At 42.7% G+C, this 23677-nt stretch overlaps 1 protein-coding gene across 3 annotated transcripts in view; it reads right to left on the bottom strand.

Annotated features, from left to right (window-relative positions):
• Positions 1–23677, bottom strand: part of SPATA7 (spermatogenesis associated 7) — a 74102-nt gene that overhangs the window by 21336 nt on the left and 29089 nt on the right. For all 3 annotated transcript variants that reach the window (XM_059723153.1, XM_059723154.1, XM_019481689.2), the window contains one exon: positions 9769–9902. In XM_059723153.1, the coding sequence (XP_059579136.1) occupies positions 9769–9902 (134 nt within the window). The remainder of the gene's footprint in view (positions 1–9768; positions 9903–23677) is intronic.

Raw genomic sequence — 23677 nt, 5'->3', positions numbered from 1 at the left:
TACCTAGAACAGGGATTTGCCCTAAAACTGCTCTAAGTTATGTTTACTGTTACTTTGCCCTATGTATCCCATCCAATGCCCTAAGTAGTGTTATCTCAGTTATCTCCTCTTCTACGTGCCAGGAAACATCTGACACCTTTGAGTGACAGACACAGTTAAACATTTTTATCATGCTGATTTAAGTGCTTTCTAAGGTCACCCTGGGCATGTCTACAAGACACTGTGGAGCTGCCTAATTAGCTCCACAGCAAAGTCTCCCCATCTACATGTGTGGCCCTATTAGGCTGCCGTAAACTAATAAACTCTGCTGTAGGAAAGTACTTTTAAATACAAGTACTGCCCTACAGCGGAGTTATTTACTGTGCAGCAATGCATGTGTGATACTGACAGGGCTGGCTGGGGCAAGAGGGAGCTTCGGTGCAGGGGCTGCCTGCCAGCTAGCCTGCACTGAAGCACCTCGTCAGGTTGGCAGGCTGACCCGTGAGCCCCCTACCAGCCAGAGCTGCTCCAATTCACGTCAGTGTGCTGTGGTCCTGGGCACACATTCAAATGTAGTGCCTGGGAGCAATAAACTCTAGCATAATATGAACCAGAATTTATTGCTTCAAATTAATTGCATATGTAGATGCACCCTCAGTGTAATAAAAAGTAAGACAAAGAATCTGTGTACAGGTGTAACAGAAGCTGCGGTTTTGAAATTCAGTCACCACAGTAACTTTTTAAAGAATGAAACATGTATTACCATTGGTGATGCGTAGGGGGTGCACGCGGGTGCACATGCACCCCCTGAGATTGGCTGTGCACCCCCTGGAAATGCCAGCTGCAAAACCGGAAGTGCCAGCAGAAGTGCACTTCCGGTTTTGCCGCTGGTGATTTCGGGCTTGGCAATTGGTCACTGGGGGCCCCCCTCCCCCCCTGGTCGATGACTGGCTGCTGGAGGGACCCTCCCACCTCAGTCAGTGATCTGGTGCCCTCCCCCAGACTCGGGAGGCACCAGTTGCCCATGAGTATTACTGTTCTAATTGTAGCCATTACATCTAAAGAACTTGTAGTTGCAAATTTCTGCTTATGAAAGGTTAATTTTGAATGACAGTTTTTACACAAAAACAAGCTAGTAGTGGGTCATTCTGGAGCAAACAATACTGTATTTATTCCTCCATGTAGTTGGCTCTGTGTGTAAGATGACATGCTGAATAGACTATTAGAGGTATGAGCACATACAACAGCATACAATACAGCTCTTAGGGGGAATGATGACTTTTACCTTTGTGTTTGTACAACACACACAACAGAGCACCGAGACTGATACATCCGTGTCCTACTACAGCATTAAATAATAATAAATGCAATCACAAGAAAGAGTGAAAAATGAGGAAAAAAAGAATACTGGACTAACCAGTGTGCATGAGAAGTGAATACTAATGAATGAAGCTGTTCAAAAATAGAAAGTCAGGTGCATAAATCAAAGCTGATTAGCACATTTCTGGTAGATAAATCCATGCAGACATTCACCTTGCCAGAATTACAGGTGATAATATATTTATATGCATTACTTTGAGCTGGATATATACATGTTACAAGGGCAAATTTTATTGGGCAAGGAAGTATGGTTGAAGGCAGGCACACCTTTTGTTTAAGTATTCTTACATTTAAACATAAATGTGGCCAAAGCCAGAAACAATCCATTTGTTATTCAAGTCTGCACTCTTACATTCACCCTAAAATACTCCAAGAGAACAGAATCAACTTCCACACTTGCCATGCACCATTTTAGCAACTGGTGGTGTCGCAAGACTTTTGGCTCTAGCTGTTTGTTCATTTGCATAATAAAACTCATCATATATGAGTATATCACTTGACCTCATATTCAAGAATCTGCAGTATTTCTAAAAAAAGTATATAAAATCAGCAACCTTCCCATGAGAGAAAATGTCAATAGAGCAGTAGAAGCATGAGTACATTGTGTGATGACAGTTCTCTGCCCTACCATATCTTTCAGGAGGCATATTTAGAATTTATGGCTGCTTGCAGATGTCATAACAAAAGAAAATGGAGCATTATTTTAAACTCAGTGCACACCTGCACCAAGCTCCACACATGCCCAGAAGAGGCATCGCATTACTAGAACCCAGATCGCCCAAGATCTGTACAGATTGGGAGCTTTAGTGGGGCTTTTTGGGTGCTTTTATCTAATAGCCGATTGAATCAGCTTTAGATAAAAGCACCAAAAAGCCCCACTGAAGCATCTGATCAATACAGATACTGCAGAGCTGGGTTGAAGTAACACGCTGCTTCTTTCAGTAAAGCATGTTCTTTTTTTTTTTTAACATCTGCAAGCAGCCCATCTTATGGATTTTGTGACATCCATGTATTGCTACATCTAGAGAAACAATGTTGATTAGAGTGGTTATGTTGCCATAAGTGTCCAGCAGGCCAGCCTGAGCCTAGGACCTCAGCAGCCACACCTGAAGCCTCATTTAATAAACTCTGTCCCAGTTAAGGAGCAGCGAGCATCCTTATTGGCTGCTGGGAGTGCTGCCTACAAGAACTGTGCGAAACGGCACCATTCCGTTTCACCTTGAGTTTCAAGGTTTCCACGGAACAGCGTTTTGTATCGAATTTCATTTTGATTTGAAACAGCTGTTCTGGTTTGCTTCCTTGAAACAGTGAGGCTGTTTCGACTCTGTTTTGAGTTTCGCTAGATCGGCCGGGGACGGAGTCAGCCCAGCTGGGCCAACTTCCCATCCCCGGTGCTAGATCAGGCGGGGGGTGTGAAGTCAGCCCAGCTGGGATGACTTCTCATCCCCAGCACTGGATCGGGCCGGGGGTGAGTCCCCACCCCCCCAGCCCTTGCCTGATCAAGCACTGGAGATGGAGAGATAGCCCAGGTGGGCTGACTCCCCAGCCCCAGCCCGATCTAGTGCTGGGGATGGGAAGTCAACCTAGCTGGACTGACTTCCATCCCCAGTGCTATGGTTGAAATGTTTTGACTTTTGAAACATTTTGACTAGCCTCGTTTGTTTCGAGGAGGTTTCGAAGCCCTGTGTTTCTTTTTTATTTTGCTGTTTTGACCTCAAAATGAGTTGAAATAGTGTTGAAATGAAACGGCCGGTGAAATTTTGCACAGCCCTACTGCCTACCCATTTAACACCAGCTGGGGCCCTGGGTTTGCAGGCCAGTCAACAGTCGTACTGCAGCAAGCCTCCTGGCTCCTGACCCTGGTTTTTGGCTTATTTCTGGATTTTGGCTTTGCGTCTTGCTCTGTGGATCTGTTTCCTGGCTCCTGACTCCAATTTGGCTGTTTTTGGACTTTGCCCTGGGGACCGCCCCTTGACATTTGATCCCTAGATCCTGACCCTGGACTGTACTGTGGAATCTGCCGCTGGATTTCTCTCTTGTTTCTGTATAATGACTCCCACCCTCTGACCCAGGCTGAGCCCCCTGCTTTCCCTCAGTGTTCTTCTAACCATTAAGCTAGACCAGCTACACCCCGGTTACTTAAACTAAGGATGTATTATGAGATATCCAATAGATTAACTAGAATACTTCACCTTAAGCAGTTCAGGAAACTTCTGAAAAAATAATATATTAACTAGTGAATGAAATAGTGCTTAATAATACCTTGTTTTTTGTGTAGAAATCAGAATACCTGATTACTATCTCTGCCCATTCTTCTAGAAAGGGCCCCTTTTTAGAAACACAATTTCTTCCTAATGATTAAAAATATTTCTGTTAAACTAAGAAAAAAACTCTATATCATGTTTATTGCCAGGTTGGGTCAGGTCAGATCAGGTCTGATTTGATGGTTGCATTTTGTTCCGAACCATGAACAGGAGCGTTCATAGGACTCACCCAGTGCTAAATAGTATGCTAGGGAATTAAAAGATCTCCAGAAAAGAAGCAGTATGGTTAAAAATAGGTGGCATTTTAAGTACTATCCAATACTAAAATGGAAAATCATCAAAGGGTCTGGAAAATTATGAGATCAAAGGAGGGGAGAGGGGAGATACTGACCCAGTGTTGACTGCTCCTTGGTAACTATCACATTTACTTGAAATCAACCTACATCCTTGGTAACTACCACATTTACTTGAAATCAAGCTAAGATTTTTCCCTCCACATGTTATATCTGTATACAGGGAAACCTCATTAAATACACTGTCTATCATTAAACTGTTACCAAAAGCAGCATGTGCTCAGTAATAGAAACCAACTGAACCTACTATGAAGCTGATTAAATACAGCTAACACTGAGCAGGACCATAAAACACATGGCCCATATTGGGCAAATATACTGACAGGAACCTTTTCTTGTGTGCCCCTTAAAAAAAAAAGAGCAGTTGCTCCCCCAAAAGGGAAAAGCACTGAGCCTATAAGTACTGCAAGTCCAGGATGGCACTCAGAGAGGCCAAAGCAAGCTCCAACAAAAAAAGCCTCAGCGCTCTTTTTATATTCACGGTAAGTGACTACCTTGGATACATTTTTACTTCCTCTTCACTCCAGCAGCTGAGCTGTGCCTTTCTTTTCCATTTCCAATGATTCCTGTTTCTTCATCAGCCTTAAATGCCTGGCAAACATCACCAAGCAGGGTCTCAAACAGTTAATCCCCTTCTCTCAATCTGTCACGTATGATTAGTGTGACCCCACCTGCCATGAGGTATAGCCACACAAGGTTGCACTGTGCCTCATTTGCATATAAATTTCTGGAGGATTCCAAGATTCGTGACAAGAACACCCAGTTCCAGTCATGAGTGGGAGCACAAGGATCCTTTGTGGGGGTTTCCAAAGTACACACACATACTGAGCTATGGGGTCTCTACAGCTTGAAACACTGTTGACTCTGATGAGGCCCCATTTTGGACTAATAACCTGCAGTTAGTACTATATATAAGCAAGCATGCAAGTGCTATTTAAAAGTGTGTTTATGGAGTACCTGGGCTAAAACTTGCAAGAGTTTCAAAAAAAGGTAAATTGCATCAATTCTGAATGAACTAAATCTATGGGTACCTGTAAAAATTTGCCAATATGCAAATTGTTTCAAGGTGTATTTCGAGGTCAGTGTTTTCAAATTTGCCCCTCACTTCCATGTGCTCAGTGAAAGTAGGATCTGGCAATAAGGAGTGGGGAAGGAGCTGCAGGGGAAAGTAATCTGGCTCAATGTCTAGTTGGCAGCCAGTATCAAGTGGAGTGCCCTAGGAGTCGGTCCTGGAGCTGGGTTTGATCAATATCTTCATCAACAACCTGGAAGATGGGATGAAGTACACCCTCAGCAAGTTTACAGATGACACCAAGCTAGGGGGAGCAGTAGATACACTGGAGGATTGGGCTAGGATTCAGAGAAACCTTGACAAACTGGAGATTTGAACCAAAACAAATCTCACAAGGTTCAATAAGGACAAGTACAAAATCCTGCACCTAAAACAGTACAATCCCATGCACTTGTTCAGGCTGGGGGCTGAGTGGCTAAGCAGTAGCTCAGCAGAAAAGGACCTGTGGGTTACAGTAGATAATAAGCTGAATGTGAGCGAACAATGTGCTCTTGTAGCAAAGAAGGCTAACAGCCTGCTGGGTGCATTACTAGATGTGTTGCCAGCAGATCGAAGGAAGTGATTTTCTCCCTCTATTCTGTACTGGTGAGGCCACATCTAGAGTACTGTGGCTAGTTTTGCACCCCCAGAAAGGATGTGGACAATCTGGGGTATATGACTTCTGAGGAGAGGCTGAGGGAACTGGACTTATTTAGTCTGGAGAAGAAAAGACTGAGGGGATTTAATAGCAGCCTTCAACTATCTGAAACGTGGTTTTAAAGAGGATGGAGCTGGACTGTTCTCAGTGGTGGCAGACGACAGAATAGGGAGCAAAGGTCTCAACTTGAAGCAAGGGAAGTTTAGGTTAGATATTAGGAAAAACTTTCTCACAAGGAGGTTAGTAAAGCACTGGAACAGGTTACTAGAGAAGTTGTGGAATCTCCATCTTTGGAGGTTTTTAAGACCCAGTTAGACAAAGTCTTGGCTAGGATGACCTAGTTGGGGCTGGTCCTGCTTTGAGCAGGGGTTTGGGACTAGATGACCTCCTGAAATCCCTTCCAACCCTAATTTTCTAGGGTTCTATGAAGCGGTATGGTGGAAGGCATGGAAGCTACCTGGCCCCCCAGATTTATTTTCCCTGCTGCAGCTGTGGAAGGGGGCAAATTCAAGGCAGGCCTCCAATAATTAGATTCTATACCTAGAAAATTATAATAAACTAGCAAAGTGCCCATCAAGAATGACAGGCAGGCAGCAGGAACAGAGCGCCACCACCCACTGCCCCACGCTGCCGCCACCCTGCATCCAGCTGCACGCAACCCCCCACCCCCCCACTTTGTGTCTGGCCCCGTGCACCCCCCCCACCTCAGACACACACCCAGCTACACACACCTACATGCCACCCACCCACCCAACCACACACCACACACACACACCCCCAGCCACACCTACACCCACCTACACTCACATGACACACACACTCAGCCACAAGCACAACCACCAACCCACCCGTGCGCCCCACTGCCTGCAGCCATGAGCCATGCCCCTCCCGTGTTTCGGTGCTCCCGGTGCGGTGGGGGGGTGGCGTGCAGCGGGGGGCATTGCTGCAGGGTGCCGTGCAGGGAGCAGGCAGGGGGACACACCCCACCCCATGGCCTGCATTTGGTGGGTGCTGCTGGCCACCCCCACCCACTCCCCTCCTGGCACCCTGCGCTGGCACACCCTGCCCCCCCCCCGCACAGCCACATGCCACACTCCCCCCCACAGTTGCAAGCCATGCCCCTGCACAGCCGGTCACCATGGTGGGGACCACAGCCTGGCCCCACCCACCTCGGCCCCCACCTCTGTCTGTCCATCTGTTTGTCCTAAGGTTCTGGGCTGTGCATGTGCAGTTGGCCCAAAGCGTTATGGACAGACAGACAGCAGCGCTAAGGCTTTTTTTATATTAGAATTTATAAATTTTCCACATATAGAATCTAAGTGGGGGTCATCTTATATTAGAGTAAATGTGTTATCTGTAGCGTGTTTTTGTGGCTGAAAGTTTGCAAAGAACTTTTTCCCAACTATTTAGTTGCTCTAATAAAAGATACCACATCTACCTAAAGAACTGCATCTGCAGGCCTGCATTTACCCTATAGGGATGACTAAATTGTGATCGTCTTGTTTCATTTCAGAATAAATTAAGTTACTGTGGTTTAGCTTCCATGTACTGCTGGATTAAGTGAAGGCATATGGGCAGTTTTGTGGAGTAGGTAATGCACACTAAGTCCCCATCTTGTTTTTAGCTTACTGTATTTGCTCACTTGGCTCTTCCTCAAGACTGCTTCTAAAATATTGTATTTACATGTTTTAAAGTCTGCACACAAACATGCAGTTTATCAGATTATATTCAAATGCTGCCAAACAGAAGAAAAAGTAACGTTCTTGTTGACAGTTACTCTGCAGTCACCATGAAACTATGCAAGTTCAATATTGATGAAGAGGTACCTACAAGTAATTGGCAGTGCTAAGTGAGATAGATATTATTTGAAATAACTTTACTTTATGTATGGGGGTAGAAATTAAAACAAACACAAGTAGCCATGATGCTCTCAAACCCTAATACTTTCTTTAATGTATACTCACATCCTGCACAAGAACAGTTTGTGAGTAAATTTAACTGATGGTCTGCATTTAATGAACATGGAAAAAGTACAGTGAATAAAATCTGGGATTTCACATTTTTAGTTTGACATTTTTCTCTTATGCAGGCCTGTACTTTCATCCATACCCAAGAGTCATGCATAAAATTTCAAAGAAGTATTATTACACTATACTTTAATAAAGTCATTACTTAAATTGTAGACTGCAAAATACAGTCAAGCAGAAAGAAACAAACTAATGAGCAGTTTTATGTATTACCAGGAAATCTACAGTATTTCTGGCATGCTTTAAACAGATAAAAAATTCTGGAGCTATCGAGCACTCCATGTTGAAGTCAGCATACCAAAAATAATGAGATTCTTTCTTATGCTAAGTTGATAAAAGCTTTCTTTACTGGTTAATGCAATTCCACCCCAGGGTAGTGAATAACACTTACTAAGGTAACATAATTTATCCAGGCAATTTATTTTTTGCTTACTTGGAAGTATATGCCATATATCTGAATAAAGCTCTTGCTAGCAAAAGTCAACGTATAAAAATAGCAAATTTCTCTTTTTCTTTTTTTATGGGTTAAGTAGAAGGCAAGAAATAAGGGGGGAAAGATCCACTTCTGAGCAACGAGAGTTGTGTGAAAGTGTAGTTATCAATAGCCAATGAATTTCATCCCTAAGTTGTGTAGAACAGGAAAATAAAAGTATGTTCACTTTTCTCCATACGTGTAAATTAATATCAGTTCTGCATCATACACTTCTTAAACTCTGTACAGATGCCTGTGACAGTTACCTTTATGTAGACTTTGTAAAACACAACCACACACAATAATGCAAAAATACCACACAAATTGCATTTTTCCTGATGAAAGGTACCTGTAGTACTGGCTAATTAATTGTCAAAAATTTCCCGGTGTTATAATATCTGACATCTGTACCTGACATTTTAGGGGACATCTCTCTAGCTTGTTACTGAAATGGAACAGGATGTAACTGTCTAACACAAATAAACAGATCTTACTTAATCAGCAGAAGTGTCGTTATCCATCCAATATTTTTTTCACTTTCTGTATTAACAATACTAGATACACTGAACCCAAATCTTCTGACTTCCTCCATAGCAGCAATTAATCTTGTGAGTAGCCTGGCACATGGTTTCCCTTAGTTCTTCAGTGTTGCACAGGAATTACATACAGAGGGTAAAATTATTTGGCTGAGTGGAGTGCAACCATTCCTGTCTTCTGCAGAACAGGTCTCAGCTCTCACCTGACACATAAGACTGTGGTTTGGGCTGAACACAATCCAAGACCTGGGTAGGGACTCTAGATTTGCACTGATATTAACCCCCTGCCCCCAGTGCATTGTAAAATAGGGATATGGCCTGAATTGAGTGTGTATGGAATTTCACTCATTCAAACTCCCCACACTCTACCCAAACAGAGCCTGCACATTCAAGCTCCATACGGGTAATTTCCACTTTAGGGAGTAAGTTATTACTAGGGACCTATCTAAACTGAGGTGGAAGTTTCAGGGGCAGAGGGTGCTTTAATCTTGCTCTTTTTGCCACCCACCCCCACCCTCCCAGCCACTGAGTGCCTGAGAGGCAAAAACCATGGTATTAATTGCCTCTCAGTCACTCAGCAGCAGGGAGGAAGAGGTAAGGCGAACAGCAAAAAGAGTAAGATTAAAGGTGTTGATACACAGCAAACTTCTGCCGCCATTCAGGTAGGTCTCTAGTTATTACGGGTCAAGCAGGAGTCCTGTTTGGAGAACGTAAGAAACAATGTATTTGTGATGAATGTAGGACTAAGATTCTTCTTTTTTTAACATCTTTGATTAATTATAATACAAAACATGATGAGGGTAGCAGTTGGATCTAGACCACTGCATGGACATGCATGTCAACAAGAGAATATAAACTGTTAATCACTTATACTTTGTTTATATATAAAAGGCCAAATTCTTTGTTTCTTCCTTAGTCTTTACTTGGTCTGAAAGTCCTTTTAAAATCCATAGGAGTTTGCCTTAGCAAGGAGCAAGTGAAAGCCAAATAAAGACTTTAAGACATGGCCCATAATCCCTAAACTTTATAACAATATTAAATCAAGTACCTGTTCAAAAGTAGATGACAGTGGCTTTCCACTCCCTCTGGAGCTGGACCATGAGGAGTTTTTAGCTGAAGTCATCTCCTTTTTGCACCTGGCTATTTCCTTCCTGAGTTTCTCTCTTCGTTGCTGATCTGAAACTGATGAAAGAAAAAACTGAATAAAATTAGTGAGATTCAAACAGAACTGTACTGGTCTCTTCATTCTAAATGCATCTAGAGACTCAGAAAAGTAAAATGTTGCATTGGGTTCCAGTTTGACTAGAATAATCATGAAAAATTTCTAATTGTCAAAATATCAAGAATGATGTTGTGACTGAACAGCCAGGATTTCGATTCTCTTTCATTTAGCATTCTTTAGTTCTACAGTTAACACAAGACTACATTGGAATTGGAGGATCCAGACTAACATGACATAAGTATGTTCCCTTTTGATTTAGTCTTGTATGAATAACTGTATTGAAACTTTTGGCAAAAAACAGCATTCTTAAATAAGAAGTATGTACGTATGTTAAATGCCAGTTAATTTATATGTACAAAGGAAATGGAGGAAGTTCCTCATCCTCCAAATCCTACTTTTTCCACAACTGGACTCTGAATGTTCTCCAAAATGGCCACACATGGCACTGCAAAACTACATTACGTGCCAGAACCAAGAACAACTTAGGCAGGGGCTGTATGTCAGTCACTCCTCAGTCACAAGGGAAGAGTCATGTAACCATACAGTCCTTGGCCCAAGATCCCATCCCAAATGTTTCTCTATCATGCAAGGCAGCTATGCCATCAGCCTATGGGAAATGAGGCCCAAAAAAGTGCAGTCACATTTGCTTTGCACTTCTGCCAAACATGAGTTTTCTGTAGCTACACAGATCTATCATCTGCAACAATATGGGCTTTTATTTCTGAGGTTATAACAGTTTTCATTTGTATTCCAGGTGCACAGAGGCATGTTAGACTCTGAAGGATGATCTGATCCATAAAGCAGCAAACCAAACTGAAGGCAGACTGAAAACATGCACATTTCTAAATGAGAATAAAGAAGCTCAAAAGAAATAAGGGCAATTTTACAGTTTATGCAAATAGGACCATTATATGTTATTTAACCCACTGACTGTACAGTCTGCCTGATGCAGAAACAGCATCTCTGGGCACAGACGGCCTTTGTTAATCCCTGTTTCATTTCCCCACCGTGAATTTCACTCATACTCTACTATGCCCCAATTCTACACTAACTAACTGACATGATAGTCTTAATTTTACATATATGAATATCAGTAATCTTGGGAATGTGGTGGCACTGACACTTCTATTCTTGGTTCTTGCAAAAGAAACACAGTGATCTGAGGGACAGATATCAGGTCTTTCATTGCCCTTTAAAATGCATTCTTCTGTACATGTTAATCTTATAGACAGGTTATATAAATGACTTGGAGAAACATTTTTCATGTAAAAATTATTATAATTTTGCAAAATTGAGTCCAATATTGGGCCAGCATTGGTACTTCCATACGTAATGTGCTGATCCCAGCAGTCTTTCCTGCCCAAGTGCAGGGGGGCTGGACCCGATGATCTGTAAGGACCCTTCCAACCCCTAACAACTATGAAACTATGAAAATAATTGCCTTCACAGCTGTTGATTATTTCAGCATATTCTGTTAGAGTGCCTTATATTATCTCTTGGCTTTTTTACTGAGAATTTCATCCTACGAAGACTGCCAGCTAAAGATAAGCTATGCTAAATATTATAAATCAGAACTAAAATTAGCAGTTGTAACAGAAGTAAAAGTACATATACATTAAATTAATTAACACTCCATGTTAGTCTTGCTACATTTAATTCTCATTACACGGCTAGCTACTCAAATGTACTTTCTGACTACACTGGTCCTAACATTCATAGTAAGCATACTTGAAAGATAACTACAGGTCCTAAGAAGCCAGTACAGCAAAAATGATAGTTTCCATATGCCTGAGCCACAAAACCACTCAGTTTATACTCATTTAACGGACATGGAGGCAGCCAAAGTGCATTCTCTGCTTCTCAGATAAGTAAAGATGAACATGAGCATTACATAAATGACTGAAGATATAGACACACACAGAATGACAGGATACAACCTGCAAATGCAAAGTCTATAGATACAGTTCAGCTTCTAGAAGTGGCTGAAGCCCCTATATCTTTTATGAAGTTTAACCAAATGTGACACCAAGGTAAACCGACTTTCCTTTCCCATTACTTGCATCAAAAGGGAATACTTTCCATGGATTCTTCTCTATCTGTATAATACTTATTGACCGTGACTCTGCAATGGCTGTTCCTTTGGTATGGGTGAAACAGGGTAGCAAGCAAATGGATGCAAGGTAGAGGACTCCTGAGGCACCCTTGTGCTGCCTCTACCTAAAGAGAAACACACAGTAATACAGAGGTGTCTGAACCCCAACTCTTGGGTGTGATACCAAGTGGAGTAATAATCTAGTCTGGGGACTCCAGTCATTAAAATGTGGGTTTATCTGGACAATAAGTGAGGATGAGCTCTGAGCCTTAGAGTAAGACACTGAGCAGTCCTACTAGTGACTGCAGTTGCTGTAGTGGAAGGCACTAACCACCATTTACAAAAGATCATGAACAAAGACATCTAATGCTGGAGCTGTGAACACATTCAAAACAGCAAGCATTGGACAGACTGTGGCAGGGCACTGTGTGCCTGCCACTTTAAGGGCCTGAAGCTAGCAGCCGGCAGGTGCCTGATGAGGGCAGCCATTTTGGATCTAGGGCTGCCCATATAAACAGGGCATTTTGCTGCTGGAAGGCCAGGTAACATCATCACATGGCTGAAAGGCCTCTGGTATCCTCCTGGAGGTAAGGGAGGAGCTGTAGGGGATGGATAGGAGGCCCCTGGTCCTGGGCATGACCTAAAACTGCACCCTACCAGGAGTGGGTGGCCTGGTGGGGCTCTCAGTGGTGCGGGAGCCCCCAGAAATGCCAGGCCAGTTACCGCCCTGGTGAAAGGCGGGTCGGGGTGCCTTAACCCCAGCTCCCACCTTTGGGTGGGTTAGGACATCGGAGGTAGAGGGGACCAGGCACGGCTACGGCCACCTGAGCCCACCCGAGGAGGATCTCAGAGTAGCACCATGACTCGCTGCTCCAGGGGAGGAGTGAGAGTCCCCTGTGAGTCCCTGGAGCACCAGTCATGGTGTGAGTCACCCCATCTCCCCACATCCAGGAATGGAGACCCGGAGAGTGTGTGGGGCTAGTGAGGCCAGGGGTAGATTGCCCCCTGGACTGGTCCATGCTGGGGCCAGGAACAAGCAGGTCAAAAGGGTCAGGTGCCCACTGCAAGGGGCACCCAGAGTTGTGGGCCTGGGACCCCGCCTGGCCTTGGAGGTGAGGCCAGGGCCTGTGTATGGTCGAAGGTCCTGAGTAGGGACCACACCCAAGAGGGGAGCCAGCTACAAGGAGCTTGGCAGCCCGAATGAAGGTGGCATAAGGTGCCTGAGTCAAGGGATCAAAGGAGGGTCCGGCCAGGAGGATTCTGGAGCCTAGTGGGGTCTGACATGACTGATAACATCTGGATACCATCTGTGAGGCTTAGGCCATGGTGTAGGGGTGGTACAGAGCTGTGGACACCCTCCTAATATTGGGGTGCAAAGAAAAATGGGCAGCCTCCGGCCTTATTTAACAACTCATTAATTTTCCAACAAGGCGTGGCAGACGAGACAGGCAGGCAGCACGCCCAGAGGCAGGTGGGAGGCCAGCAACGGCTAGCCTGAGTGAAACCCACTTCGCCATATAGATATTAAGAAAGAAATTTGTTATCTTACAGGGGAGAAACTTATACATTAATTAAATACACAAAGGTAAGCTTTCTCACCTCTTTCTGTCCTCAATGCATGTTAGATCAAATTAATCCCTGATGTAGCCCAATTTCAGCGAGGTTACAGCAGTAATTAATTTGGCTCTGTGTACTCTCCTTATCATGACAAGGAATAAAAGTTCCTAACTATTAGCAGAATAATTTGATTGAAAGAAGATACACCCCTACCTAATTTGTTAAAAGGCACCATAAAGCTGTAATTACAAATAACCTCAATTCTAGACTCCCTAAACTATATAGTAATGTTGAACAAGAAAATGTCAAGATGATTTTCACATTTTGTTGCAAAAAAATCACTGTTCATGTCATTGCTCCTAAAAATAGCAGTTTTTAGTATTTAAGAGTATAAAATGTATACGAGATCCAAATGACAAGATTTCATTAGTTGAGTCTAAGATCTGTGTCTCATCAATTACGCTCTTCATTATAAGGCTTTGTAATAGAAATGATATGTTGTACTGTAAGCAAAGTACTAATGTCTGTGTACCAGATGCATTTAAAGCCTGTGAAATCTAAATTCCATAATCTAGTCCACCCACTCTATGAATCTGTTCTGTTAATTCTGCTGGCATTGAGAAGGGGTGTAAGTAGGATTGTAAGAGCTCTTAAAATTGGAATTGTATTCTTTTCCATCCATTACTTTTTAAAAGAATCCTGAGCTACCTATGACATTCTGACATTCATATAATCTTATATAGAAGGAGCATTGTTCGCTAGACAAATGTTTTCTTTCTTCAAATAATATTTAGAATACACCAAACAAATCAGACATCAAATCAAACAACCCTTTCATTATAATTTTACTTCCCTGTAGTAGTTGGTTCTTCCTTTAAGCCTGAATTTGCAGCAATATTTTAGAAATCTGCCTTGGGACATAAAACATTACTATGATGATTGAGGAGATGATACAATTTGGGAATAATTAAAAATAATATCTCAGATCTATCATGCTCCAAGCTAGTTGGAAGTCCAGTGGTTAGAAAGACAATATGAATTTAGAATTGCCTAGTGTAAATGATTGCCCTTTCCTCTGAGTTTTTGGATCTCTACATTCACTATACACAACTGGATACAATTTGCAGTGCTAAACAATTCCCAAGTCATTTTTGTTTTTTCAATATAACCCAATCATGTCCACCTGAAAACAAATGCACAAAGAATGCCTTTATTGCATTTAGCCAAAAGCAGAATATGTTTCAGAATATGATCTAACACTGAGTAACACTTCACTCTCCCATAAGAATCAACTATTGAGACACCAAAACAATTCTGGGCATTATTTTCCCTTCTGAATTCCAATGACCAAGAACAGATGCCAACCTCAGTCCTAATGAGCTGTCAGTGACCATGATTTAAAATATTTGGAACATCACAGGATGAAGCAGGTTTTGGAAACAAATGTTTTCTTTCATAACACTGTTCCTTCCCCAGACAGCCTGGTGGAATCAGTAGGAAGTCAAACCACACCACAACTTAATTGTTGGTATGAACTCCTGGCCTCACTGAAATCAACACAACTTGTGCAGTGACTGTAATAGAAATGGCCACTCACATGTGCTGCCCCGCTTTTTTCTGCCATGGGAGATCCTGGTGCCAAAAAACCTACCACACTGCAAATGAGCAGCACAGCAGAAGTGCATATGTGCAGACAGGTTTGCAGAGTCACAAACTGCATGTGCACACTTGTCTGGATACACTCTATGGCTGTGTCCACATGTGGTGTGGATGTTTGGTTCTCCGGGGACAACCAGCAGCAGTACATCTTGTACCACTGCTAGTTGTCCCCCAGGAACACCTGTGTTATACATGCTCTGGCATATGGCAAATTACCCCGGAGGTGGTAGGGGAGGTTGGGGCCAGCCCAGTGCTGGCCCCAGCAGCCTTACCTGAAGTCCTGGGGACCTCCTGGGGCTGCAGCAGCGAGGACTGTGCTTCATGGAGCCTGGCCAGCAGCCACTGCATGACTCCAGCCTGCTTGGCTCCATTTTTGAGTGGCATGCACTGCCCATGTATGCGCTGCTCTGCATTGTTTCGCCACAAGTTTTTTTTGACCCCTGGATATCCAGAGGTCAGAGAAAAACCCTCCATACTACTCCCTTGCAATACACAGAGCAGTTGAACACGTAGTATGGGGCACCACAGATGTGTCCGTGGCACCACATGCTGCACAGCTGCACTCATCTGGACACGGCCTATAAGCACAACTACTCCCATTGTTTGGATTTTTTACTTCATCAGGAGGAGAAAAGGATTTGACTGTTTTAACACTCCCAAAGATCTTCTTAAAAAGTTCATGATTTGCCACTGTTCTATAAAATAAGAAATTACAAGTGTGTACACAGCAAAATTTTTGCTAAAAACATTTATTGTGGTTGCATGTTTGCATTATATATAATATTCTTTTTTAACTAATTGTACACCAAACTCTTCACCAAGTGCAAGTTCTCTGATAGTTTAAAGTAAAAGATGCTTCAAGTGCTAATCATGCCATTGATTAACTCAAGCTCATTTAATTTCTTCTTGCAATTTCTTCTCTTCTTCCTTCCGTTGTGCCTCAGTACAATATCCTTTTAACATTTGGCTACTTCTCGATTTTCCTGTTGTTCTTCAGCCAAATTCTGTGTTGAATTTGCAAAAAAATGTGTGCTGAAAATCTTGAAATCATCAGGAAAGCAAACAGAACATATCCGTTCTGCCTCAAAATTTGGCCCAGTTTGTAGCAGCTTTTTGACTCTTATACCTCATAATACATCTGTTCAAGATGTTTAAAGTCGTTTGCTTCATAATATTTCCACAGAATCCTAGGACAAAACCGGGATTAAAATATAATAAAAGAGCCCACTTACCTTTTGAAATCACTTGTTGAACTTAGAATAGCTTCAGAAGGGCATTCAAATGCATCATGTGAACAGACATAAGGAGGTGAATTTTGAAATCACGAAAGGTAGAAAATTAGCATGTGATCTTGAGGGGGCATATTATAATTACAAACTTCACTGGATTTCACACCCATATTTTCTGTGCAAACACCTTCTATGTTTGGTAATGTTCCTTGATCCTTGGTCAGTATAATTTGCATTTTCAGGTTGTCAAATTATTTCACTCTTGACATTGCAACAAATAGCTGGCTATGTCCAAACACAGACTGCAGTAGGTAAATACCTACTCAGTCAAATGTTTGATCTTGGCTTTTTTTGATAGTCATTAGAAAAGCTACTCTGATTGCAAATTTCCTCTTGAGTATCTTAAAAGGTACAGCTATGTCCAATGGGTGTACTGTAACTCTTGGCAAAAGAGTATGTTTTCCAAATAGCCTCTTCCAAGTCTATAGTGTTATTGTAAAGTCTTTTTACAATAAGTCTTATGCCTTTGATTAAACCAGATTTCACAATCAATCCCACCTTAAGTGTGAGCCTGTGGGGAGACAAATTGCTCAATGACAAAATTGTTGAGAAACTTGATCAGATTTTGCATATCTTTGTTACCATGTTCATTATAGACTTTAGGCTTAAGTATACTCACCCTTCTCCAATAGTTCTGGCAATTATGTCCTCACTCATAGCACTGAAGTGTTTGCTTTTGGGGCAAAGAATCACAGCTTTGCATGAAGCCTCACAGGGGACTGAAGCCCAGCATTGCCTGCCAGGATGAAGTATTCACAGGTGGCATGGGCACATGCACATGCACCATATTGCATGATATGTTTTCTATTAATTTATCACACTTGTCAGACTTTTTTCCATAATTTGAATTGTGTGCAAATCTGCACTCTATAAGCTTTAAAATGACATATAATCCAGTAAGCATAAATACCTTAAATAAAGCATTCTTAGTTCATCCAGTCCAGGGGTCAGCAAAGTTTCTGGCCAGAGCACCAAAAACACCCCAACCTCCAACCTCCACCTTGACTTGGCATGCTAGAGGTAGGGGAGCTGTGAGGGGCCTGATCCTCAATGCTGGCGGCAGCTGCAGGTGTCCCTCTGGGTGGACTGTGGGGGAAGCGCCAGGGTTGTGTTGCTCTGGCCCTTTCCCCGCCATGCGCTCCAAGACATGTGTACACCCGCCGCTACCACAGAGCTAGTGCCGGGGCTCTGGATCCCAGTGCAGCTGTTAGCAGACTGCCTAATATAGCTGCCCAGAGCCCAGGTGGAAAGGGACCAAGGGCAGCACAAGCCTAGCTCCTCCCCTACTGTCTGCCTAGAGATACATGTGCAGCGGCCACCACCACGGAGCCAGTGACAGGGCTGCAAAGCCCCATGCAGCTGTTTGCAACCTCCTGGCTGCCTGCAGGCAGGGAGGGAGCCCGATTGTGCTTTACTGGCTCCATGAAGGGGGACACCAGGCCAAGTGGGGGGAGTGGAAAGACCAACCTGTTCTCCCTCCCAGAAGCCAGTCCCCCCCAAGGAGAATGGCCAGGGCTAGGGCTGCTGATCTCTGCAGCAGGTGGTGGGCAGGCTGCAAACAGCTGCAGGGGGCTCCACAACCCCAGGACTGGCTCCATGACAGCAGCCATTGCATACACACCTCTGGGCAGATGGCAGGGGATGGGCAAAGTTTGCGTTGCCCAAGGTCCCATCTTGGTTGTGTGCCCAGAGGTGCACGTGCAGCTGCCACTGCCATGGAGCTGATGCTAGGGCTGTGGAGTTCCATGCAGCTGTTTGCAGCCTCCCAGGTGTCTCCTATGGAGCATAGGCTGCTTGCAGTAGGGTTTGCAGCCTCCTGGCTGCCTGCTGCAAGCTACCCTGGCTGTGGCCAGTGGCAGCTGCCCAGAGACCAGACCAGCTGTGGTGTGCTGAAGAAAATGGCCTGACATGCCATGCCCTGGCACGCGGGCTGGGGGTTGCTATTCCCTGAATCAAGAGAGAAGAACTGCAAAAATTATTCAGGGGCAGGAAAAATACCTTACAGTGAATTTCACTCAGTTTACCTTATCATAGAGAAGAGGTGATTGATTACAGTGTACGTACCTTCCCAGGGACAAAACCCCAGGTACAAAATGGCTGTTTAACCTACTGGAAAAAGTCATAACAAAAACTACTGATTTGAAGTTAAGGGCTGACAAATTCAATTAAAAGTTAGACAAAGTTTTTTTAACAATAATGTTGAGCAACCATTAAAAAACCTTGGAGAATGATGGAACTTTTACTTCTTGATGTCCTCTTATCAAGACTGGATGATTTTCTGCAAGGCATACTTTAGTCAAACACAAATTACTGGCTTGAATACAATGATAAGCAGGTGAAATTCCTGGCCTGTGTATCACAAGAACTCAGATTACATGATCTGGTTGTGCCTTCTGACCTTAAAATCTAGGGGAAAATACTGCATGTTGTACTTTAATAAATTTCTTTTTCTTTTATAAAGGGAAAAATGTACATCTACTGAAGAATAGAAAATATGCATACTGTAGCTGGAGCAAAAGTAAGATAGTTAGAACTGCATCAGTATCTTGGTTAAAAGGACTTATTTCAGTTTCTTTACATTTTTACATTTGACAGGTTTTCAGTCTGGGGGTTACTTTTTTGGAAAACCTGACAAAATGATTTTAACATTTTTGAGTACAAAAAAGTTAAAAATATACATAGCTTTTAACAGCAACAGTGATCCATCAGGAGAGAATAGATATTTGAAAACTTGCCATTTCAAATAAATATTAAAAAAGAGTTGTTATTATTCCAATAATAAAACACATGTGTATGTAAGGAAACCCTACTCATTAAAAATGTAGGAGTGCATATATGAGGTGGGACTCTGAAGGGGAAGACAGCGTGCAGGCTTTCTGCATAGAAGCAGTTAAGCTGACTTATGTTTGATACTAACTAAGAAAATCAGACATAATACCATGTATCATATGTATACCAGAGTAATGTGTTTTATGACATGGAGGTGATGGTTGAAAAATCAGGCGTAAAATAAAAATAAATAATTAAATAAGTAAATAAAAGTCCCTTTTCTTGCTTGGATATAGTAGATAAAAATAAACAGCCTACACCTATATTATTATTCTTTTTTTTTTTCCTAACACCTTCTAAGTTTAATTATGTCTCTAGTAATGGCAGGTTCAGACTTGATATTCCTCCACTACATGCTATGCACCAGATTTCTGGTGGGCAACTTCTCAAGAATGCATTTTTTTCCCTTAGCAAGAGACCTGCATTTTCAATCACTCTAATCACTAAGTTCAGGCTGTTCTATCAATATGCTCTGCGGAAAAACCTTGAAACAGATGGGTTGAAAACATTACTATTAGAAGCCAGGCATGTGTAGCAGAAGCCGTCTCTTTTGGCATGGCTGTTAAGTTTTCTGGCACAAAAGCTATGACCATCGACTTGTAATAGTAGCCGCTTGTATCATTCAACATGCTTGGTGTAATTCTGAACATAGAAGTTTCATATTTCAAGAAGTTTCACATTTTAACAACTATTTTAAGTCAATAAGGCTGATCTAATACATAAGAACATGCTTGTTGCTGGCCCAGAGGCATGACAGCTTGCTGGCCTTGCTGCCAGCTAAGATACCAGGAAAAGAACAGTGGAAACCAAATCCACTTTAAAAGCAGAACACATTCAGTTGTTCAGAGAGAATGCCAGCTACAGATAGTATTGTGCTATTGCTTAAGAACTAATGACTGACTCATGGCAACAGCCCCAAAGGGGATACTTGCTGGGCATCTGAGCAGGAAAAGGCACCTACTTTCAAGGGATTCTCTTCGCAATTCTTTGCTGTTAATAGGAGCCATATTGATAAATCTCATGCAGCATATTGAAAATGTACTGCTTTGAGGACACTGGGTGTAAAGGAAGGAGAAGATTTTAGAATAGAATGGGACATAAATTCAGCATCTGAAAAAATGTTTTTAGACAGTTTACAAACACTAAAAAGGTCATTTAAATGACAGTAAATACAGATCATGGTAGTGCAGACAAAATGTTTTCATAATCAGGAAACAATTTAATGTGTAATATAAAAAGAAAAAAATAGTAATTTGGTACGACTCAACAGAAGCAATGAACTATACTTCACGTTCTCTAACTCACACATGCAAATATAATCGGGAGATTAATTCAAGACAGTCTTTTCATATTTGCTTTTGGAACACGCTTCCACTATTCACAATGTGTGTGCTGTCTGCCATGAAAACACCATCCTTCTTAAAGGTAAAAAATGCCTGAAATTTCTCTTAAGAACAATAGTTTTCACTTCATATACAGACAGAATTCAAGAGAATTTGAATATTGTACAAAGGAAATCTAAAAATGTTAACCTTAATTAGCTTGAATGCACTAGAGTGGACGATGATGAAAGGGAACACACATGTCCAGTGGAATTATACCTTTGGTAAACCTTGAAATTTCAGCCCCGATGAGTTTCATGTTTATTAAATAAGTGCCTTGAGTCAGACATACTAAAGAGGTACATATGTGATTTGAATACACAAATTTATTAGGCTGATTTTTGAGTATGAAAGGAGGTCTTAAGTAAAATTCTAGCTGAGTTGTAGTTGAGTACATTTTTGCCATTGACTTCATTGAAGCCTCTATTTTACATACAGCTTAAAAGGCAATTGCTTTATATTTCATTGTCCACAACTAGCCATATAAAGCTGGTATGATTATGTTACTCACCAACTGCTGAATGTAGTCCTTCTGGAATTCTATTGCCACAAATTTCTGGTGAGAGCTTAGCACCACTGAAATCAATGGAATTCCATCCTTGAGCTTTGCTAGTGTTAATATCCTGAAATTAGGCCCATCATCTAAGGAATGAAGAGTTGGAAAACACCTACACTACACTAACTTAAATATTCAAGGATTGTCAATACTGCTGAATTTTAGTAAACAGAATAGTAAATAGAAGAAAACAGGGTGCAGTGGATACCTAAATTAACAAAAGACATGACATGCTGGAAAGCAGCTGAATTTCTGATACATTATGACAGGGCTATCCAACTGGTGGCTGGGGGGGCCACATGTGGGCTTACACGGAAGCCCCTGGGCTTCTGGTCCAGAAGCTGCTCTCCCCACTGCTCCAACTTCTGCTGTGACTGCCAGAGTCTCTGGGTTCTCCCTCCCACCTCCAGCTTCTGCTTCTTGCTCCTGCCTGAGAGCAAGGAGGGGCAGGATGACACAGCTGCCAAGGGAATCTGCAGTCAGAGGACTCAGAGGACCCAGGAACTCTGTGTAGTGTGGCATGCAGTGAGGGTGGGGGGCAACCCTGCATTATGACATCAGATAATGAAGTTCTGGAGTAAAGGACTGCATGCAATCTAACAGGATCATTTAAGGGAAAACCATTAGAGCAGTGATTCTCAACCTTTTTAGACTCAAGGTACCTCTTGGAAAATGCCAGCTGTTGGATCTCACCCATTTTTTGGCTATGGAAAAATAATAAAGCAATTTTTCTGTTGAAAAGAATAAAAAGGACCAGACCACAGCAGGGCAAAACATTTTTAACACCATGGATTCCTTTTTTGAAATCTGTGTTTATTTTGTGAATTGTATTTTCACACCTAACAGTGGTAACATTGTATAACACCCCACAGCACCCTGGTTGAGAATGATGGCATTAAAGAAAAAACAAGAGCCAAAAAAGTTTCATCGTTGTCTTTAAGCACACCAGCTGCAACCTCTAGCTCTGGTCCTGAGAGGCACTGAGAGCCCTAAACTATCAAGGTCAGATGTTTAGAGTTGCTCAGCAATTCATAGAAAGCACATAGACCTTGAGGGGGCTGAGCTATCTTGTTGCAAAAGTAATAAGTATCTGGCTGCACAAAATGCTATCGTCTCACATGAAAAATATGAAGAACATCTCACATGGCTGCAAAATTATACATAAAGCAGTATGGGGTGATATTTTAATATAATTAAACTTACATTAACTTGCAAGAAACCCTTGCTTTCAGTCTTTCACTCAGCAAGTTCTCTCATCTTTTTGTTATAGAAATTATAAATAAAAGCTGTTTAAGAAACAAAAGCTGAAGGTTGGGGCAGAGGAGTAATACCAAGTGGGATATTAAGGAAGCCCAGTTTTATGGTGCATTCAACATCATTTTTATTAACAGATTTTAAAAATGTGACAAATTCATGGTCACAGCTCGTAACTGCACTATCCATTTAATTAAAAGAATTAAAAATCAATTCAAGCCATATGTTAAAACATAGCTGGATCCAAAAAAGCAGCAATATCACAGGATTCAGAATGTAGGAGGTTCAGAACGGTGAAAGGCTGAGGAAAGGGAAAGGCTTACATTTTAGTTGTAAGCCTAAGATTGTCACGGACAACCCACCAATTCTTGAGTTGCAGATTATTTTAAAATTAAACCCTATTTTAGAAATGAGATGAGCTAAATTTATTACAGGTCCAGGCTATCCAACTGGCAGCCCCTAATGGGTTAAGTTGCAGCCCTCTGGGCTTCCACCGAATCACTACTCCCCCTGCTCTGGCAGCTAGAGTTAAGCTGACCATAAGGATATCTGGGACATCTGGGACATTACCCACCTCCACCCTCCACACAAATTAGTGGTGCTGCTGCAGGCAGAAGCGGGAGTGGGGTGGGGTGGTGCGGTGGGCAGGCAATGCCCGCCTGCCTGCCTGGTGCACTGTGCCGCTCTGCACCTCTCCACCTCCTCATCAAACTGTGCCCCACACCCCTAGATTTCTGGGACACTCATTTCAATTCACACCAGCCAGCCAGGACCAGCCTCCAAAATCTGGGATTGTCCCAGCTAAACCCGAACATATGATCACCCTAGCTACAGTCTCTTAGTTCCTCCTCCTTCCTTTGGCCGCTGTATTCTGCACCTGCCCTTGGGGGCAGTGCAGCATGACACAGGGAACTCAGTGTGAGGCTGGAGGTGCATGGTGCAGTTGAGGGTGAAGGGGTATCTGTGCAGGGTTGTAGCTTAGGGGGGGCATCCATGCACTACAGTGGGGAAGGGAGTGTGGCATGTGGCCTGGGGGTCCATGACCCCTGCTGGTGCAGCCAGTAGAGTGAATGGTCCCTACTAGTGTAGCCCAGGGGCATGCGGCCCCTGGACACTT

This window comes from Alligator mississippiensis, chromosome 2 (genome assembly GCF_030867095.1).
Source record: "Alligator mississippiensis isolate rAllMis1 chromosome 2, rAllMis1, whole genome shotgun sequence".
NCBI classification, from domain to species: Eukaryota; Metazoa; Chordata; order Crocodylia; family Alligatoridae; genus Alligator; species Alligator mississippiensis.
The sequence above is the reverse complement of the archived record's forward strand: the minus strand, read 5'-3'. Positions and strand labels throughout refer to the sequence as shown.